Here is a 20,742-nt window from a genome sequence, read left to right as displayed (position 1 = left end):
TTATAGTTACTATGGGGAGACGGCAGGATGGTGTATTTATAGTTACTCTGGAGAGACTGCAGGATGGTGTATTTAAAGTTACTGAAGAGAGACTGCAGGATGGTGTATTTATAGTTACTGTAGAGAGACTGCAGGATGGTGTATTTATAGTTACTGTAGAGAGATTGCAGGATGGTGTATTTATAGTTACTATGGGGAGACGGCAGGATGGTGTATTTATAGTTACTATGGAGAGACTGCAGGATGGTGTATTTATAGTTACTATGGAGAGACTGCAGGATGGTGTATTTATAGTTACTGTAGAGAGACTGCAGGATGGTGTATTTATAGTTACTGTAGAGAGACTGCAGGATGGTGTATATATAGTTACTATAGAGAGACTGCAGAATATTGTATTTATAATTACTATTGGGAGACTGCAGGATGGTGTATTTATAGTTACTATGGAGAGACTGCAGAATATAGTATTTATAGTTACTGTAGAGAGACTGCAGGATGGTGTATTTATAGTTACTATGGAGAGACTGCAGAATATTGCATTTATAGTTACTATAGAGAGACTGCAGAATATTGTATTTATAGTTACTATCGAGAGACTGCAGGATTTTGTATTTATAGTTACTATGGGGAGACGGCAGGATGGTGTATTTATTGTTACTGTAGAGAGACTGCAGGATGGTGTATTTATAGTTACTATAGAGAGACTGCAGGATGGTGTAATTATAGTTACTGCAGAGAGACTGCAGGATGGTGTATTTATAGTTACTATAGAGAGACTGCAGGATGGTGTATTTATAGTTACTATGGAGAGACTGCAGGATGGTGTATTTATAGTTACTATGGGGAGACGGCAGGATGGTATATTTATAGTTACTATGGAGAGAAAGCAGGATGGTGTATTTATAGTTACTATAGAGAGACTGCAGGATGGTGTATTTATAGTTACTGCAGAGAGACTGCAGGATGGTGTATTTATAGTTACTGTCGAGAGACTGCAGGATGGTGTATTTATAGTTACTGTAGAGAGACTGCAGGATGGTGTATTTATAGTTGCTATGGGGAGACGGCAGGATGGTGTATTTATAGTTACTGTAGAGAGACTGCAGGATGGTGTATTTATAGTTACTATACAGAGACTGCAGGATGGTGTATTTATAGTAACTGTAGAGAGACTGCAGGATGGTGTATTTATAGTTACGATGGAGAGAAAGCAGGATGGTGTATTTATAGTTACTGTAGAGAGACTGCAGGATGGTGTATTTTTTGTTACTGTAGAGAGACTGCAGGATGGTGTATTTATAGTTACTATGGGGAGATGGCAGGATGGTGTATTTATAGTTACTATGGGGAGACGGCAGGATGGTGTATTTATAGTTACTATGGAGAGAAAGCAGGATGGTGTATTTATAGTTACTGCAGAGAGACTGCAGGATGGTGTATTTATAGTTATTGCAGAGAGACTGCAGGATGGTGTATTTATAGTTACTGCAGAGAGACTGCAGGATGGTGTATTTATAGTTGCTATGGAGAGACTGCAGGATGGTGTATTTATCGTTACTATGGGGAGACGGCAGGATGGTGTATTTATAGTTACTATGGAGAGAAAGCAGGATGGTGTATTTATAGTTACTGCAGAGAGACTGCAGGGTGGTGTATTTATAGTTACTATAGAGAGACTGCAGGATGGTGTATTTATAGTTACTATGGAGAGACTGCAGGATGGTGTATTTATAGTTACTGTAGAGAGACGGCAGGATGGTGTATTTATAGTTACTATGGAGAGACTGCAGGATGGTGTATTTATAGTTACTATGGAGAGACTGCAGGATGGTGTATTTATAGTTACTATGGAGAGACTGCAGGATGGTGTATTTATAGTTACTGCAGAGAGACTGCAGGATGGTGTATTTATAGTTACTGTAGAGAGACGGCAGGATGGTGTATTTATAGTTACTATGGAGAGACTGCAGGATGGTTTATTTATAGTTACTATGGAGAGACTGCAGGATGGTGTATTTATAGTTACTGTAGAGAGACGGCAGGATGGTGTATTTATAGTTACTGTAGAGAGACGGCAGGATGGTGTATTTATAGTTACTATGGAGAGACTGCAGGATGGTGTATTTATAGTTACTGGAGAGAGACTGCAGGATGGTGTATTTATAGTTACTATAGAGAGACTGCAGGATGGTGTATTTATAGTTACTGTAGAGAGACGGCAGGATGGTGTATTTATAGTTACTATGGAGAGACTGCAGGATGGTGTATTTATAGTTACTGTAGAGAGACTGCAGGATGGTGTATTTATAGTTACTGTAGAGAGACTGCAGGATGGTGTATTTATAGTTACTGTAGAGAGACTGCAGGATGGTGTATTTATAGTTACTGTAGAGAGACTGCAGGATGGTGTATTTATAGTTACTTTCGAGAGACTGCAGGATGGTGTATTTATAGTTACTGGAGAGAGACTGCAGGATGGTGTATTTATAGTTACTATAGAGAGACTGCAGGATGGTGTATTTATAGTTACTGTAGAGAGACGGCAGGATGGTGTATTTATAGTTACTATGGAGAGACTGCAGGATGGTGTATTTATAGTTACTATGGAGAGACTGCAGGATGGTTTATTTATAGTTACTATGGAGAGACTGCAGGATGGTGTATTTATAGTTACTGCAGAGAGACTGCAGGATGGTGCATTTATAGTTACTGTGGAGAGACTGCAGGATGGTGTATTTATAGTTACTGTAGAGAGACTGCAGGATGGTGTATTTATAGTTACTGCAGAGAGACTGCAGGATGGTGTATTTATACTTACTGTAGAGAGACTGCAGAATATTGTATTTATAGTTACTATCGAGAGACTGCAGGATGGTGTGTTTATAGTTACTATAGAGAGACTGCAGGATGGTGTATTTATAGTTACTATGGAGAGACTGCAGGATGGTGTATTTATAGTTACTGTAGAGAGACTGCAGGATGGTGTATTTAAAGTTACTATGGAGAGACTGCAGGATGGTGTATTTATAGTTACTATAGAGAGACTGCAGGATGGTGTATTTATAGTTACTGTAGAGAGACTGCAGGATGGTGTATTTATAGTTACTATAGAGAGACTGCAGGATTGTGTATTTATAGTTACTGTAGAGAGACTGCAGGATGGTGTATTTATAGTTACTATAGAGAGACTGCAGGATGGTGTATTTATAGTTGCTATTGAGGGACTGCAGGATGGTGTATTTATAGTTACTATAGAGAGACTGCAGGATGGTGTATTTATAGTTACTATAGAGGGACTGCAGGATGGTGTATTTATAGTTACTATAGAGAGACTGCAGGATGGTGTATTTATAGTTACTATCGAGGGACTGCAGGATGGTGTATTTATAGTTACTATCGAGGGACTGCAGGATGGTGTATTTATAGTTACTATAGAGAGACTGCAGGATGGTGTATTTATAGTTACTATCGAGGGACTGCAGGATGGTGTATTTATAGTTACTGTAGAGAGACTGCAGGATGGTGTATTTAGAGTTACTGTCGAGAGACTGCAGGATGGTGTATTTATAGTTACTGTGGAGAGACTGCAGGATGGTGTATTTATAGTTACTGTGGAGAGACTGCAGGATGGTGTATTTATAGTTACTGTAGAGAGACGGCAGGATGGTGTATTTATAGTTACGATGGAGAGACTGCAGGATGGTGTATTTATAGTTACTGTAGAGAGACTGCAGGATGGTGTATTTATAGTTACTGCAGAGAGACTGCAGGATGGTGTATTTATAGTTACTGTAGAGAGACGGCAGGATGGTGTATTTATAGTTACTGCAGAGAGACTGCAGGATGGTGTATTTATAGTTACTGCAGAGAGACGGCAGGATGGTGTATTTATAGTTACTGTGGAGAGACTGCAGGATGGTGTATTTATAGTTACTGTGGAGAGACTGCAGGATGGTGTATTTATAGTTACTGTAGAGAGACGGCAGGATGGTGTATTTATAGTTATGATGGAGGGACTGCAGGATGGTGTATTTATAGTTACTGTAGAGAGACTGCAGGATGGTGTATTTATAGTTACTGCAGAGAGACTGCAGGATGGTGTATTTATAGTTACTGCAGAGAGACGGCAGGATGGTGTATTTATAGTTACTATGGAGAGACTGCAGGATGGTGTATTTATAGTTACCATGGAGAGACTGCAGGATGGTGTATTTATAGTTACTATGGAGAGACTGCAGGATGGTGTATTTATAGTTACCATGGAGAGACTGCAGGATGGTGTATTTATAGTTACTATGGAGAGACTGCAGGATGGTGTATTTATAGTTACTGTAGAGAGACTGCAGGATGGTGTATTTATAGTTACTGTAGCGAGACTGCAGGATGGTGTATTTATAGTTACTATCGAGGGACTGCAGGATGGTGAATTTATAGTTACTATGGGGATACTGCAGGATGATGTATTTATAGTTACTATGGAGAGACTGCAGGATGGTGAATTTATAGTTACTGTAGAGAGACTGCAGGATGGTGTATTTATAGTTACTGTAGAGAGCCTGCAGGATGGTGTATTTATAGTTACTGCAGAGAGACTGCAGGATGGTGTATTTATAGTTACTGTAGAGAGCCTGCAGGATGGTGTATTTATAGTTACTGCAGAGAGACTGCAGGATGGTGTATTTATAGTTACTGTAGAGAGCCTGCAGGATGGTGTATTTATAGTTACTGCAGAGAGACTGCAGGATGGTGTATTTATAGTTACTGTAGAGAGACTGCAGGATGGTGTATTTATAGTTACTGTAGAGAGCCTGCAGGATGGTGTATTTATAGATACTGCAGAGAGACTGCAGGATGGTGTATTTATAGTTACTATAGAGAGACTGCAGGATGGTGTATTTATAGTTACTGCAGAGAGACTGCAGGATGGTGTATTTATAGTTACTGTAGAGAGACTGCAGGATGGTGTATTTATAGTTACTGTAGAGAGACTGCAGGATGGTGTGTTTATAGTTACTGCAGAGAGACTGCAGGATGGTGTATTTATAGTTACTGTAGAGAGACTGCAGGATGGTGTATTTATAGTTACTATAGAGAGACTGCAGGATGGTGAATTTATAGTTACTATGGGGATACTGCAGGATGGTGTATTTATAGTTACTATCGAGGGACTGCAGGATGGTGAATTTATAGTTACTATGGGGATACTGCAGGATGGTGTATTTATAGTTACTATGGAGAGACTGCAGGATGGTGTATTTATAGTTACTGTAGAGAGACTGCAGGATGGTGTATTTATAGTTACTATCGAGAGACTGCAGGATGATGTATTTATAATTTCTGTAGAGAGACTGCAGGATGGTGTATTTATAGTTACTATCGAGAGACTGCAGGATGGTGTATTTATAGTTACTATCGAGAGACTGCAGGATGGTGTATTTATAATTACTTTCGAGAGACTGCAGGATGGTGTATTTATAGTTACTGTGGAGAGACTGCAGGATGGTGTATTTATAGTTACTGTAGAGAGACTGCAGGATGGTGTATTTATAGTTACTATGGAGAGACTGCAGGATGGTGTATTTATAGTTACTGTAGAGAGACTGCAGGATGGTGTATTTATAGTTACTGTAGAGAGACTGCAGGATGGTGTATTTATAGTTACTATAGAGAGACTGCAGGATGGTGTATTTATAGTTACTATAGAGAGACTGCAGGATGGTGTATTTATAGATACTGTGGAGAGAACGCAGGATGGTGTATTTATAGTTACTGTAGAGAGACTGCAGGATGGTGTATTTATAGTTACTGTAGAGAGACTGCAGGATGGTGTATTTATAGTTACTGTAGAGAGACTGCAGGATGGTGTATTTATAGTTACTGTAGAGAGACTGCAGGATGGTGTATTTATAGTTACTGTAGAGAGACTGCAGGATGGTGTATTTATAGTTACTGTAGAGAGACTGCAGGATGGTGTATTTATAGTTACTGTAGAGAGACTGCAGGATGGTGTATTTAAAGTTACTATAGAGGGACTGCAGGATGGTGTATTTATAGTAACTGTAGAGAGACTGCAGGATGGTGTATTTAAAGTTACTATTGAGAGACTGCAGGATGGTGTATTTATAGTTACTGTCGAGAGACTGCAGGATGGTGTATTTATAGTTACTATAGAGAGACTGCAGGATGATGTATTTATAGTTACTGTAGAGAGACTGCAGGATGGTGTATTTAAAGTTACTATAGAGAGACTGCAGGGTGGTGTATTTATAGTTACTATGGAGAGACTGCAGGATGGTGTATTTATAGTTACTGTAGAGAGACTGCAGGATGGTGTATTTATAGTTACTATGGAGAGACTGCAGGATGGTGTATTTATAGTTACTATAGAGAGACTGCAGGATGGTGTATTTATAGTTACTATAGAGAGACTGCAGGATGGTTTATTTATAGTTACTATAGAGAGACTGCAGGATGGTGTATTTATAGTTACTGTAGAGAGACTGCAGGATGGTGTATTTATAGTTACTGTAGAGAGACTGCAGGATGGTTTATTTATAGTTACTGTAGAGAGACTGCAGGATGGTGTATTTATAGTTACTGTAGAGAGACTGCAGGATGGTGTATTTATAGTTACTATCGAGAGACTGCAGGATGGTGTATTTATAGTTACTGTGGAGAGACTGCAGGATGGTGTATTTATAGTTACTATCGAGAGACTGCAGAATGGTGTATTTATAGTTACTGTAGAGAGACTGCAGGATGGTGTATTTATAGTTACTGTAGAGAGACTGCAGGATGGTGTATTTATAGTTACTATGGAGAGACTGCAGGATGGTGTATTTATAGTTACTGTGGAGAGACTGCAGGATGGTGTATTTATAGTTACTATCGAGAGACTGCAGAATGGTGTATTTATAGTTACTATGGAGAGACTGCAGGATGGTGTATTTATAGTTACTGTAGAGAGACTGCAGGATGGTGTATTTATAGTTACTATGGAGAGACTGCAGGATGGTGTATTTATAGTTACTATGGAGAGACTGCAGGATGGTGTATTTATAGTTACTGTAGAGAGACTGCAGGATGGTGTATTTATAGTTACTATGGAGAGACTGCAGGATGGTGTATTTATAGTTACTGTAGAGAGACTGCAGGATGGTGTATTTATAGTTACTATGGCGAGACTGCAGGATGGTGAATTTTTTGTTGCTATCAATCGACATGGTGTATCTGCTTGGGTTTTGAATGTCTCTCTGCTGTTGTTGAGTGGATTCTCCGATCGTCTGCAAGATCAAGAGATCGATGCATACGTTAAACTTTTGTGTTGGTATTTTCTATAAACTTGACTTCATCACAGAATCATGGAAAGTTACAGGACAGAAGGAGGCCATTCAGCCCATCGTGTCCGTGCCGGCCGAGAAAGAGCTCTCCAGCTTAATCCCACTTTCCAGCACTTGGTCCGTCGCCCTGTAGGTTACAGCACTTCAAATGCACATCCAGGTACTTTTTAAATGAGTTGAGGGTTTCTGCCTCTCCCACCCTTTCAGGCAGTGAGTTCCAGACCCCCACCACCCTCTGGGTGAAAAAAATTCTCCTCAGCTCCCCTCTAACCCCGTCTGACTAATTTGATTGAATTTTTTGAGGGGGTGACAAGGCGTGTGGATGAGGGTAACGCAGTGGATGTGGTATACATGGATTTCAGTAAGGCCTTCGATAAAGTCCCCCACAGGAGACTGGTCAAGAAGGTACGAGCCCATGGAATCCAGGGTGCCTTGGCACTTTGGATACAAAACTGGCTTAGTGGCAGAAGGCAGAGGGTGATGGTCGAAGGTTGTTTTTGTGTCTGGAAGCCTGTGGCCAGTGGGGTACCACAGGGATCGGTGCTGGGTCCCTTGCTGTTTGTGGTCTACATTAATGACTTGGATATGAATGTAAAAGGTATGATCAGTAAGTTCGCTGATGATACAAAAATTGGTAGGGTGGTAAATAGCGAGGAGGATAGCCTCAGTCTGCAGGACGATATAGATGGGTTGGTCAGATGGGCGGAACAGTGGCAAATGGAATTTAACCTGGAAAAGTGCGAGGAGATGCACTTTGGAGGGACTAACAAGGCAAGGGAATACACAATGAATGGGAGGACCCTAGGCAAGACAGAGGGTCAGAGGGATCTTGGTGTGCAAGTTCACAGATCCCTGAAGGCGGCGGAACAGGTAGATAAGGTGGTAAAGAAGGCATATGGGATACTTGCCTTTATTAGCCGAGGCATAGAATATAAGAGCAAGGAGGTTATGATGGAGCTGTATAAAACACTGGTTAGGCCACAGCTGGAGTACTGTGTGCAGTTCTGGTCGCCACACTACAGGAAGGATGTGATCGCTTTGGAGAGGGTGCAGAGGAGATTCACCAGGATGTTACCAGGGCTGGAGCGCTTCAGCTATGAAGAGAGACTGGGAAGATTGGGTTTGTTTTCCTTGGAGCAGAGGAGGCTGAGGGGGGACATGATTGAGGTGTACAAAATTATGAGGGGCACAGATAGGATGGATACTAAGGAGCTTTTTCCCTTCGTTGAGGGTTCTATAACAAGGGGACATAGATTCAAGGTAAAAGGCGGGAGGTTTAGAGGGGATTTGAGAAAGAACTTTTTCACCCAGAGGGTGGTTGGAGTCTGGAACTCACTGCCTGAAAGGGTTGTGGAGGCAGGAACCCTCACAACATTCAAGAAGCATTTGGATGAGCACTTGAAATGCCATAGCATACAAGGCTACAGACCAAATGCTGGAATATGGGATTAGAGTAGACAGGGCTGATGGCCGGTGCGGACACGATGGGTCGAAGGGCCTCTCTCCGTGCTGTATAACTCTATGACTCTATGACTAATCCTTTTACCAATCACTTTAAATCTGTGCCCGCTGACCTCTCTGCTAAGAGAAATTTGTCTTCCCTATCCACCCTATCTTGCCGCTCATAATTTTATATATCTCAATTAAATCTCCCCTCAGCCTCCTTTGTTCTAATAAAAACAACCCCAGCCTATCCAATCTTTTCTCATTGGTGCAATTCTCCAGTCCTGTCAACATCCTCGTAAATCTCCTCTGCACCCTCTCTCGTGCAATCACATCTTTCCTGTAATGTGGTGACCAGAACTGTAAGCAGTACTCAAGCTGTGGCCTAACCAATGTTTTATACAGTTCCAGCATAACCTCCCTGCTCTTATATTCTGTGCCTCGGCTAATAAAGGAAAGTATCCCGTTTGCCTTTTTCAACACCTTATCTCCCTGTCCTGCTCCCTTCTGGAATCTGTGGACATGCACTCCAAGGTCCCTTTGTTCCTCTACACCTCTCAGTATCCTCCAATTTATTGTGTACTCCCTTGCCTTGTTTTCCCTCCCCAAATGCATTACCTCACACTTCCCTGGATTGAATTCCATTTGCCACTTTTCTGCCCACCTGACCAGTCCATTGATATCTTCCTGCAGTCTAAAGTTTTCCTCCTCACTATCAACCACAAGGCCAATTTTTGTATCATCTGCAAACTTCTTGATCAACCCCCCACATTCAAGTCCAAATCTTTAATATGTACCACAAAAAGCAAGGGACCTTGTACTGAGCCTTGTGGGACCCCACTGGAAACAGCCTTCCAGTCACAAAAACACCCGTCAACCATTACCCTTTGCTTCCTGCCACTGAGCCAATTTTGGACCCAACTCGCCACTTTCCCTTGGATCCCATGGGCTTTTACCTTTTTGACCAGTCTGCCATGTGGGACCTTGTCAAAAGCACGGTTAAAATCCATGTACACAACATCAAACGCGTTACCCTCATCGACCTTCCTTCTTATCACCACAAAAAATTCAATCAAATTCGTCAGACACGACCACCCCTTAACAAATCCATGCTGACTGTCCTTGATTAACCCGTGCCTTTCTAAATGATTCCACTATTTTGCCCACCACTGAGGTTAGACTGACTGGCCTATAATTACTCGGTCTATCTCTCCCTTTTTAAACAATAGCACAATGTTAGCAGTCCTCCAATCCCCCAGCACCACGCCTGTATCCAGGGAGAATTGGAAAATGATGGTCAAAGCCTCCGCTATTTCCTCCCTTGCTTCTCTTAACAGCCTGGGAAACATTTCATCCGGGCCTGGCAATTTATCTACTTTCAAAGATGCAAAACCCCTCAATACTTCCTCTCTCACTCTGTTTGTCCCATCCAATATTTCACACTCCTCCTCCTTAACTACAATCTCTGTATCGTCCCTCTCTTTTGTGAAGACAGACGCAAAGTATTCATTAAGAACCATACCCACATCTTCCGCCTCCACACATAGGTTACCTTTTTGTTTTCTAATAGGCCCTATTCTTTCATAAGAACATAAGAACATAAGAAATAGGAGCAGGAGTAGGTCAATCGGCCCCTCGAGCCTGCTCCGCCATTCAATAAGATCATGGCTGATCTGATCCTAACCTCAAATCTAAATTCATGTCCAATTTCCTGCCCGCTCCCCGTAACCCCTAATTCCCTTTACTTCTAGGAAACTGTCTATTTCTGTTTTAAATTTATTTAATGATGTAGCTTCCACAGCTTCCTGGGGCAGCAAATTCCACAGACCTACTCCCCTCTGAGTGAAGAAGTTTCTCCTCATCTCAGTTTTGAAAGAGCACCCCCTTATTCTAACATTATGCCCCCTAGTTCTAGTTTCACCCATCCTTGGGAACATCCTTACCGCATCCACCCGATCAAGCCCCTTCACAATCTTACATGTTTCAATAAGATCGCCTCTCATTCTTCTGAACTCCAATGAGTAGAGTCCCAATCTACTCAACCTCTCCTCATATATCCACCCCCTCATCCCTGGGATTAACCGAGTGAACCTTCTTTGTACTGCCTCGAGAGCAAGTATGTCTTTTCTTAAGTATGGACACCAAAACTGTATGCAGTATTCCAGGTGCGGTCTCACCAATACCTTATATAACTGCAGCAATACCTCCCTGTTTTTATATTCTATCCCCCTAGCAATAAAAGCCAACATTCCGTTGGCCTTCTTGATCACTTGCTGCACCTGCAAACTAACTTTTTGATTTTCTTGCACTAGGACCCCCAGATCCCTTTGTACTGCAGTACTTTCCAGTTTCTCGCCATTAAGATAATAACTTGCTCTCTGATTTTTCCTGCCAAAGTGCATAACCTCACATTTTCCAATATTGTATTGCATCTGCCAAATCTCCGCCCACTCACCCAGCCTGTCTATATCCATCTGTAGGTTTTTTATGTCCTCCTCACTCTCTACTTTCCCTCCCATCTTTGTATCATCTGCAAACTTTGATATATTACACTCGGTCCCCTCCTCCAAATCGTTTCCTTAGTTATCTTCTTGCTCTTTATGTATTTATAAAACATTTTTGGGTTTTCCTTAATTTTACTTGCCAGTATTTTTTCATGCCCTCTCTTTCCTTTCCTAATTTCCTTTTTAATTTCACCCCTGCACTTCGGATACTCCTCCTGTCCTTTCCGTAGTACTGAGCTCTCGGTGTCTGACATAAGCTTCCCTTTTTTGCCTTATCTTACCCTGTTTGCTCCTTGACATCCAGGGGGCTCTAGATTTGGCAGCCCCACCCTTTTTCTTTGTGGGAACATGTTTACTCTGAACCCCTTGAATCTCCCCCTTGAATGTCTCCCACTGCTCTGACACTGATTTACCTTCAAGTAGCTGTTTCCAGTCCACTTTTGCGAAATCACTTCTCAGCTTAGTAAAATTTGCCTTTCCCCAATTTAGAGCTTTTACTCCTGTTCTATCTTTGTCCTTTTCCATAACTATGCTAAATCTAACTGAATTATGATCACTACCACAAAAATGCTCTCCCACTGATACTCCTTCCACCTGCCCAGCTTCATTCCCTAAAACTAAATCCAGAACTGCCCCCTCTCTTGTTGGGCTTGCTACGTATGTTTTAGGACTGAATTGCGGATCTTTCTCATTCCCAGAACACAGTCTGTGTTGGCAATAAGTGAAAACTTGCCGCCTGCTGCACCCTGAACAAACTGGGGGCCCCAGTGGCCATTGAGCTTTGGTTTTGCTGGCGTTTGGTTCCAGAAACCGTGACCGAAACCAGCAGGTGATGCGGCTCCGTGCTCACCGTATGGGCTCCGTGCTCACCGTATGGGCTCCGTGCTCACCGTATGGGCTCCGTGCTCACCGTATGGGCTCCGTGCTCACCGTATGGGCTCCGTGCTCACCGTATGGGCTCCGTGCTCACCGTATGGGCTCCGTGCTCACCGTATGGGCGCAGGACTCACCGTATGGGCTCCGTGCTCACCGTATGGGCTCCGTGCTCACCGTATGGGCTCCGTGCTCACCGTATGGGCTCCGTGCTCACCGTATGGGCTCCGTGCTCACCGTATGGGCTCCGTGCTCACCGTATGGGCGCAGGACTCACTGTATGGGCTCCGTGCTCACCGTATGGGCTCCGTGCTCACCGTATGGGCGCAGGACTCACCGTATGGGCTCCGTGCTCACCGTATGGGCGCAGGACTCACCGTATGGGCTCCGTGCTCACCGTATGGGCTCCGTGCTCACTGTACAATGCTGCTTCATCTCACTTACGGACAGGTTTAAGAGCCACAGAGACCCTTGTCAGGCCCTCTGCCAGCCGCAGGTCCAACAATGGTTCCTGTTCTCAGGGCTCGGTGGGTGAAGTATCCGTGTGTGTGGGGAAATGCTTTATGCTGAAGATCGTAGGAACAACGGGAGGCCATTCAGCCCTTTGGGCCTGCGCTGCCATTCAATTAGGTCATGGCTGATCTGTAACTCAACTCCACTTTCTCGCCTTTGCTCCATATCCCCTGATACCCTTACCCTACAAATATCTATCGATCTCAGTCTTGAAAGTTTCAATTGACTCCCAGCATCCACAGCCTTTTGTGAGAGACAGTTCCAGGTTTCCATTACCCTCTGTGTGAAAAATTGATTCCTGATTTTGCTCCTGAATGGCCTGGCTGTAATTTTAAGATTATGTCCCCTTGTCCTTGATTCCCACAACAGTTCCTCTGTATCTACCCTATCAAATCCCTTTAACATTTTAAACACCTCAATCAGATCACCTGTCAATCTTCTAAACTCAAGGGAATACAAACCCAATCAACTTTCTTTTGTTAAAACATGGAGTATTGCTTACCTGGAGACCAAGGTGAATGGTACATATGTGAGATATTAAGTGAGGAGAATGGGTGGGAATGGATTCAATGTCAGTGCAATATCATTATAAAAAAAACAAGAATTAAACCAGCATAACCATGGTTACGAGGCGCTGATATCCCAGTTATAGGTCACTGCAGTCGGAGTTTTAGCTTTAAATTGCACAATACTATACTGATCAAAAATTATTATTGTTTATTGCAATGCTTTGGACAAACAAATTCTACTTCATACCTTTTCATCATAAACAATCCCGGGCATGATTTCTGGAGCCTGATATCCAGGCGTGCCTTCCACACCAAGGGCTCCCTCATGGAACGACTGACGAGATATCCCATAATCGGACAGCTTCACATTCACTGGGTTTGTCACATCCAGAGTCCAAACTAGAATATTATCAGACTTCAGGTCACAGAAGATGATATTCTTTCTGTGCAGATAGGCCAGCCCGACTGCAATTTGATAGGCTATTTTGTGAGTTAGCATGTGTCCCAAGGGTATGAACAAGGCGCCTGTTTGAAAGAGAACAGTTGCTTTAGTTTTACACAATGAATAATCTGTTGTTCATTTCAGGTAACCATTCTTTCAGAGACTGATTAAGACTTAAAATTAGGATAAATAATGAATCCTTATTATTCAATAAAGGGAGATAGCAGATCTGCAATAAATCCTGCAGCTGTGTTAAAATCTGGTTCTAATTTTCCATTCGTGCAGTGAGTGTAGGTTTAGTGTTACTCCTAAGTCCAAACTTGTTTCACATTTCACCTAATTTTCCTGATAATTTCAGACTCTCCAGGACGCATTATACGCGAATAACTTTGTGTGGAAGTGTTTTTCACTGTTACCTTTAGAGTGTTCAGTCAGCACTGTGTTGAGACTGCCCAATGGAGCCAGCTCCAAGGCAAAGCAAAGTGGGTGAATACTGACGCCAACCAGTGACACGATGCATGGGTGCTGCATGGAATGAAGCATGCTGGCCTCCTGACGGAACTCGGAGAAATTCCGCAATGCCTCCATGGCTTCCAGGTGCCTGAACATTGAATCTGAAATGTAAAGATTCAAAAAATAACTTTCTCCAGTTATGTTAAATTGGGAAACAGAGACCAAGGATATTTCCAGGGTTTGAGGTTCGTTAAATTCTACTTGTTCTCCGCTGCAAGTCACACACCATCCTGACTTAGACATAGATCACCATTCCTTCATCATCGCTGCGTCAAAATCCTGGATCTCAACAGTTAAGAGCATTGTGGGAGCACCTTCACCACATGGACTGCAGCGTTTCAAGAACAAGACCCATCACCTTCTCAAGGGCAGCAAAGGAATATTGGAACAGGAGGAGGCCATTCAGCCCCTTCAGCCTGTTCCGCCATTCAATTAGATCATGGCTGATCTGTATCTTAACTCCATCTACCCACCTTGGTTCTGTAACCCTTGATACCCATACCTGACAAATCATAGAATCATAGAATGTTTATAGCAGGGAAGAAGGCCATTCAGCCCATCGAGTCCATGCTGGATCGCCGCAAGAGCAATCCAGCTAGTCCCACTCCCTCGCCCTTTACCCGTAGCCCTGCAAATTTTTTCCTTTCAAGTACTTATCCAGTTCCCTTTTGAAGGCCATGATTGAATCTGCCTCCACCACCCCCTCGGGCAGTGCATTCCAGATACTAACCACTCGCTGGGTAAAAAAGTTTTTCCTCATCACCTTTGGTTCTTTTTTCAATCACCTTAAATCTATGTCCTCTGGTTCTTGACCCTTCTGCCAATGGGAACAGTTTCTCTCTATCTACTCTGTCTAGACCCTTCATGATTTTGAATACCTCGATCAAATCTCCTCGCAACCGTCTCTGTTCCAAGGAAAATAACCCCAGCTTCTCCAGTTTATCCACGTAACTAAAGTCCCTCATCCCTGGAACCAGTCTAGTAAATCTCTTCTGCACCCTCTCTAAGGCCTTCACATCTTTCCTAAAGTGCGGTGCCCAGAACTGGACACAATACTCCGGTTGAAAATCTATCAATCTCAGTTTCGAAATTTTCAAACTGACCCCCAGCCTCAACAGCTTTTTGGGGGAGAGAGTTCCAGATTTCCACTCCCCTTTGTGTGAAGAAGTGCTTCCTGACATCACCCCTGAACGGCCTAGCTCTAATTTTAAGGTCCTTGTTCTGGACTCCCCCCACCAGAGGAAATAGTTTCTCTCTATCTACCCTGTTAATTCCTTTAATCATCTTAAATACTTCAATTAAATCACCTCTTAATCTTCTATATTTAAGGGAATACAAGCCTAGTCTATGAAACCTGTCCTCATAATTTAATCCTTTTCGCCCCAGTATCATTCTGGTGAATCTGCACTGTACCCCCGCCAAGGCCAATATCATAGAATCATAGAAAGTTAAGGTACAGAAGGAGGCCATTCGGCCCATCGTGTCAGTGCTGGCCGAAAAAGAGCTATCCAACTTAATCCCATTTTCCAGCACTTGGTCCGTAGCCCTGTAGGTTACGGCACTTCAAGTGCTCATCCAAGTACTTTTTAAATGAGTTGAGGGTTTCTGCCTCTCCCACCCTTTCAGGCAGTGAGTTCCAGACCCCCACCACCCTCTGGGTGAAAAAATTTCTCCTCAGCTCCCCTCTAATCCTTCTACTAATTACTTTAAATCCATGCCCCCTGGTCACTGACCCCTCTGCTAAGGGAAATAGGTCCTCCCTATCCACTCTATCTAGGCTCCTCATAATTTTGTACACCTCAATTAAATTTCCCCTCAGCCTCCTTTGTTCCTAAGAAAACAACCCCAGCCTATCCAATCTTTTCTCATAGCTAAAATTCTCCAGTCCTGGCAACATCCTCGTAAATCTCCTCTGCACCCTCTCTAGTGCAATCACATCTTTCCTGAGATGTGGTGACCAGAACTGTACACAGTATCTCCAGATGGGGTCTAACCAGAGCTCTGAACAGCTGTAACATAACTTCCTCCCCTTTGTATTCCAGCCCTCTTGAGATAAAGGCCAACATTCCATTCGCCTTTTAAATTATTCCTTGTACCTGTCCACTAGCTTTTAGTGATTTCTAAGGATGGGCAACAAATGCCGGCCTTGCCAGCGACGCCCATAGCCTGCAAATGAATATAAAAATCTCACACTGCCAACCCATAATATTTAAGATCCCTCACTGCCTTCCCTTAATAAAACATTACACATTATGATACCACAGGTTATAAAACGTTGTATCCGCCAACTAATCATGAGCAATGCCACGGGCGGTCCGCTACTAATGGAATATCCAACAACCAGGGTGAAGTGGTCCATCCGTAACTGGGGTTCTGACACGTCCCCATCGCCCAGAGGTCTCACAGTACCCGTCCCCATCGCCCAGAGGTCTCACAGTACCCGTCCCCATTGCCCAGAGGTCTCACAGTACCCGTCCCCATCGCCCAGAGGTCTCACAGTACCCGTCCCCATCGCCCAGAGGTCTCACAGTACCCGTCCCCATCGCCCAGAGGTCTCACAGTACCCGTCCCCATTGCCCAGAGGTCTCACAGTACCCGTCCCCATCGCCCAGAGGTCTCACAGTACCCGTCCCCATCGCCCAGAGGTCTCACAGTACCCGTCCCCATCGCCCAGAGGTCTCACAGTACCCGTCCCCATTGCCCAGAGGTCTCACAGTACCCGTCCCCATCGCCCAGAGGTCTCACAGTACCCGTCCCCATTGCCCAGAGGTCTCACAGTACCCGTCCCCATTGCCCAGAGGTCTCACAGTACCCGTCCCCATTGCCCAGAGGTCTCACAGTACCCGTCCCCATCGCCCAGAGGTCTCACAGTACCAGCGAGGCGAGTGTCTAATGTCTGCAAGCCTCAATGTACACCACAGCCATCCAGGGTAAAAATTGCAGAAAAGTTTTGTTTTAAGGAAATGCTCGATATTAGAGAAGTCTCACAGTCACTTTGGGAGGATTCCGGGGAGAGTTCACCTGAAGCTGCAAAGTCCAATTTAAAAAAATCTGGGCGCTAAATTGGGCTGTGTAGCGCTCGTTGTGTCGATGCTATGCGACCTTCTGAAGTGCCAAGATGGCGTCTTGGCTGCGCACGCACGTTTCCAGCGTGACGCCATCTTGGTATAGGAGTTAGCGCAGGTGCAGATAACGAACTCCAGAAGTATGTAAAGTAGGGAGAAAATAGAAGCAATCAGTGAGCAACGGCGATTTAAAGTGATAGACACCATTTTGGGACTTATTGTTCAACTCAACGCAGTCTTAACCCCGACCATCTGAACGTGTCTTAGAGTGCCTGGAGGACCCCCCACCAACCCCAATTAAAGGATTTACAGGTTAGTGGCTGGATTACTGCTTCTGGCTGCCGAGTCATTTGTAACTGTTTTTAGAGGCCTCCTATATCACCGGCATCTCCACATCATAAAATATTGAATACTAGGACGCGGGGACATAGCCTAACATTTAGAGCCAGGACGTGCAGGAGTGAAGTTAGGAAATGCTTCTACACGCAGAAGTTTGGAATGCTCTTCTGCAAACGGCAGTTGATGCTAGCTCACTTGTGAATGTTAAATCTGAGATTGATCGATTTCTGTGAACCAAGGGTATTAAGGGATATGGGGCTAAGGTGGGTATATGGAGTTAGGTCACAGATCCACCATGATCTCATTGAATGGTGGAACAGGCTCGACGGGCTAAATGCCACTGACACTTGCTGCCTCCTGATATGCGCCACCTTCTCCTGCAAGAAAGCGGGATGTGTGTCTGGGTGATGTGCCTGTCATGGTTGAATAGCTGCCAGTGTGTGTGGCCTGTGAGTTGTGGGTGGGCGGCTTGAAACAGTGGTAATGTGTAAGAATGAGAGGAAGCATCTGATTGGAAGAGTTGAGTACTGATGGAAAGAGTTTGTTGGTATGTGGGTGATGGGGGTGTAGTGTGTGGTGCAGTTGGTGGGAGACACCACTTGACAGTTGACCTCACTCACCTTGACCACTCATGTCAAAGCATTGAACTTCTTCCTGCACTGCATCCATGTTCGTGGTGCTACACGCCTGGCATTGACTTCGTCCCCCGCTGCCTCCCACTGCCTTTCGGGTATATGTTTCCCCACCCCCCCTGCGGATATAGGATGTCCCTCCTCTGTCCACCTCTTGCACCAAGGTCTCTAGTGCATCAGCAGAGAACCTCGGTGCATGCACTCTCGCAGGCCTGGTACCAACTCAGATCAGCAGATCGCTGAGGTCTGGCGTGCAGATTGGAGGATGTGGGATTTAGTGGTGTGCAACCTTTATTCAATGTTTTAACATAACTCATCAGTATGTAAACATAAAGACGGGACTTGCATCTGTGTTTTATGTGTGCGATGTCTGATCTCCGTTCAGACTCAATGCAGGCAGTAGACTGTTATTTTCAGCAAATAACAGGTACCAGCTACCTTTAAGAGATTTTTAAGAAATAGCCTGCCTTTAAGAGATTGGAGTGCCCCCTGCTGGTGGAAAGTGCGAATTGCATGGAATCCTCGTTCACACTGATTCGGAACGCAGATTGCAGGTAAGTCCTCGGGCCTGACCAAAGTCTCGTCCTGCCTGCACAGGGGCCACTGGGCACGGGGTGATAGCAGATTGTGTTACCCCCGCCCAAAAACAGGCCCTATCCAATTTTCCCCCTCTATCTCCACAATACTGTCCTGAATAAATGCAAAATAAAGAAATTGGCCTTTGATTCTTTTTGGTTATATTACTTAGTTAAAGAAATAAAGAACAAACCTGCATTTATACAGGGCCTTTCACAATGTCAGGAGGTCCCAAAGTGCTTTACAGACAATGAAATACTTCTGAAGTGTGGTCACTGTCGTAATGTAGGAAACGCGGCCACCAATTTGCGCACAGCAAGATCCCACAAACAGCAACACGAGAATGACCAGATAATCTGTTTTTAGTGTTGCTAGGGATAAACGTTGGAGAACTCCCCTGCTCGTATTCTAACTTGCACCAAGTCCTGCTCACCCATTGGCTCCAGGTCCAGCAATGCCATGGTTTTAAAATTCTCATTGTGGTGTTAAATCCCTCCATGTCCTCGCCCCTCCCTATCTCTGTAACCTCCTCCAGCCCTACAACCCTCCGAGATCTCTGCGCTCCTCCGATTCTTGCCTCTTGTGCATCCCTGATTTCAATCGCTCCACCATTGGCGGCCGTGGCTTCAGTTGCCTAGACCCTAAGCTCTGGAATTCCCTCCCTAAACCTCTCCGCCCCTAACTCTCTCTCCTCCTTTAAGATGCTCCTTCTATGGCCAAGCTTTTGGTCACTTGTTCTAAAGAAGAGGTAGTTGAGATACTGGATGGGCTAAAAATTGATGAAGAGAAGGTACTAGGAAGGCTAGCTGTATTTAAAGTAGATAAGTCACCCGGTCTGGATGTGATGCATCCTAGGTTGCTGAGGGAAGTAAGGGTGGAAATTGCGGAGGTACTGGCCATAATCTTCCAAACATCTTTAGATACGGGGGTGGTGCCAGAGGACTGGAGAATTGCAAATGTTACACCCTTGTTCAAAAAAGGGTGTAAGGATAAACCCAGCAACTACAGGCCAATCAGTTTAACCTCGGTGGTGGGGAAACTTTTAGAAACAATAAACCAGGACAGAATTAACAGTCACTTGGGCAAATGTGGATTAATTAAGGAAAGCCAGCACGGATTTGTTAAAGGCAAATCATGTTTAACTAACTAGATTGAGTTTTTTGATGAGGTAACAGAGAGGGCAATGCAGTTGATGTTATGCATATGGATTTTCAAAAGGCGTTTGATAAAGTGCCACCAAAATTGAAGCCCATGGAATAAAAGGGGCAGTGGCAGCATTGATACAAAATTGGTCAAGTGACAGGAAACAGAGAGTGTTTTTCAGACTGGAGGGAGGTGTACAGTGGTGTTCCACATGGGTTGGTACTAGGACCACTGCCTTTCTTGATATATATTAATGACTTGGACTTGGATGTACAGGGCACATTGTCAAGATTTGCAGATGACACAAAACTTGGAAGTGTAGTGAATAGTGAGGAGGATAGTGATAGACTTCAAGAGGATATAGACAGGCTGGTGGAATGGGCGGACGCATGGCAGATGAAATTTAATGCAGAGAAGTGCAGTGATACATTTTGGCAGGAAGAACGAGGAGAGGCAATATAAACTAGAGGGCACAATTCTAAAAGGGGAGCAGGAACAGAGGGATCTGGGGGTATATGTACACAAATGAAGGCAGCAGGGCAGGTTGAGAAAGTGGTTAAAAAAGCATACAGGATCCTGGGCTTTATAAATAGAGGCATAGAGTACAAAAGCAAAAAAGTTATGATGAACCTTTATAAAACGCGGGTTTGGCCATAACTGGAATATTGTGTCCAGTTTTGGGCACCGCACTTTAGGAAGGATGTGAAGGCCTCAGAGAGGGTGCAGAAAAGATTTACTAGAATAATTCCAGAGATGAAGGACTTCAGTTTCATGGATAGATTGGAGATGCTGGGGTTGTTCTCCTTACAGCAGATACGATTGAGAGGAGATTTGATAGAAGAGTCCAAGA

General features: G+C 44.0%; 1 protein-coding gene across 1 annotated transcript in view; it reads right to left on the bottom strand.

Moving 5' to 3' along the window:
• Positions 1-20,742, bottom strand: part of lrrk1 (leucine-rich repeat kinase 1) — a 479,049-nt gene that overhangs the window by 167,181 nt on the left and 291,126 nt on the right. Inside the window, exons 26-27 of the mRNA XM_067971653.1 lie at positions 14,041-14,238; positions 13,430-13,707 (exon numbers count right to left, since the gene is read on the bottom strand). Of these exons, the coding sequence (XP_067827754.1) occupies positions 13,430-13,707; positions 14,041-14,238 (476 nt within the window). The remainder of the gene's footprint in view (positions 1-13,429; positions 13,708-14,040; positions 14,239-20,742) is intronic.

This window comes from Heptranchias perlo, chromosome 34 (genome assembly GCF_035084215.1).
Source record: "Heptranchias perlo isolate sHepPer1 chromosome 34, sHepPer1.hap1, whole genome shotgun sequence".
NCBI lineage: Eukaryota > Metazoa > Chordata > Chondrichthyes > Hexanchiformes > Hexanchidae > Heptranchias > Heptranchias perlo.
Note: the sequence above shows the minus strand (reverse complement) of the source record. Positions and strands in the feature narration are given on the sequence as shown.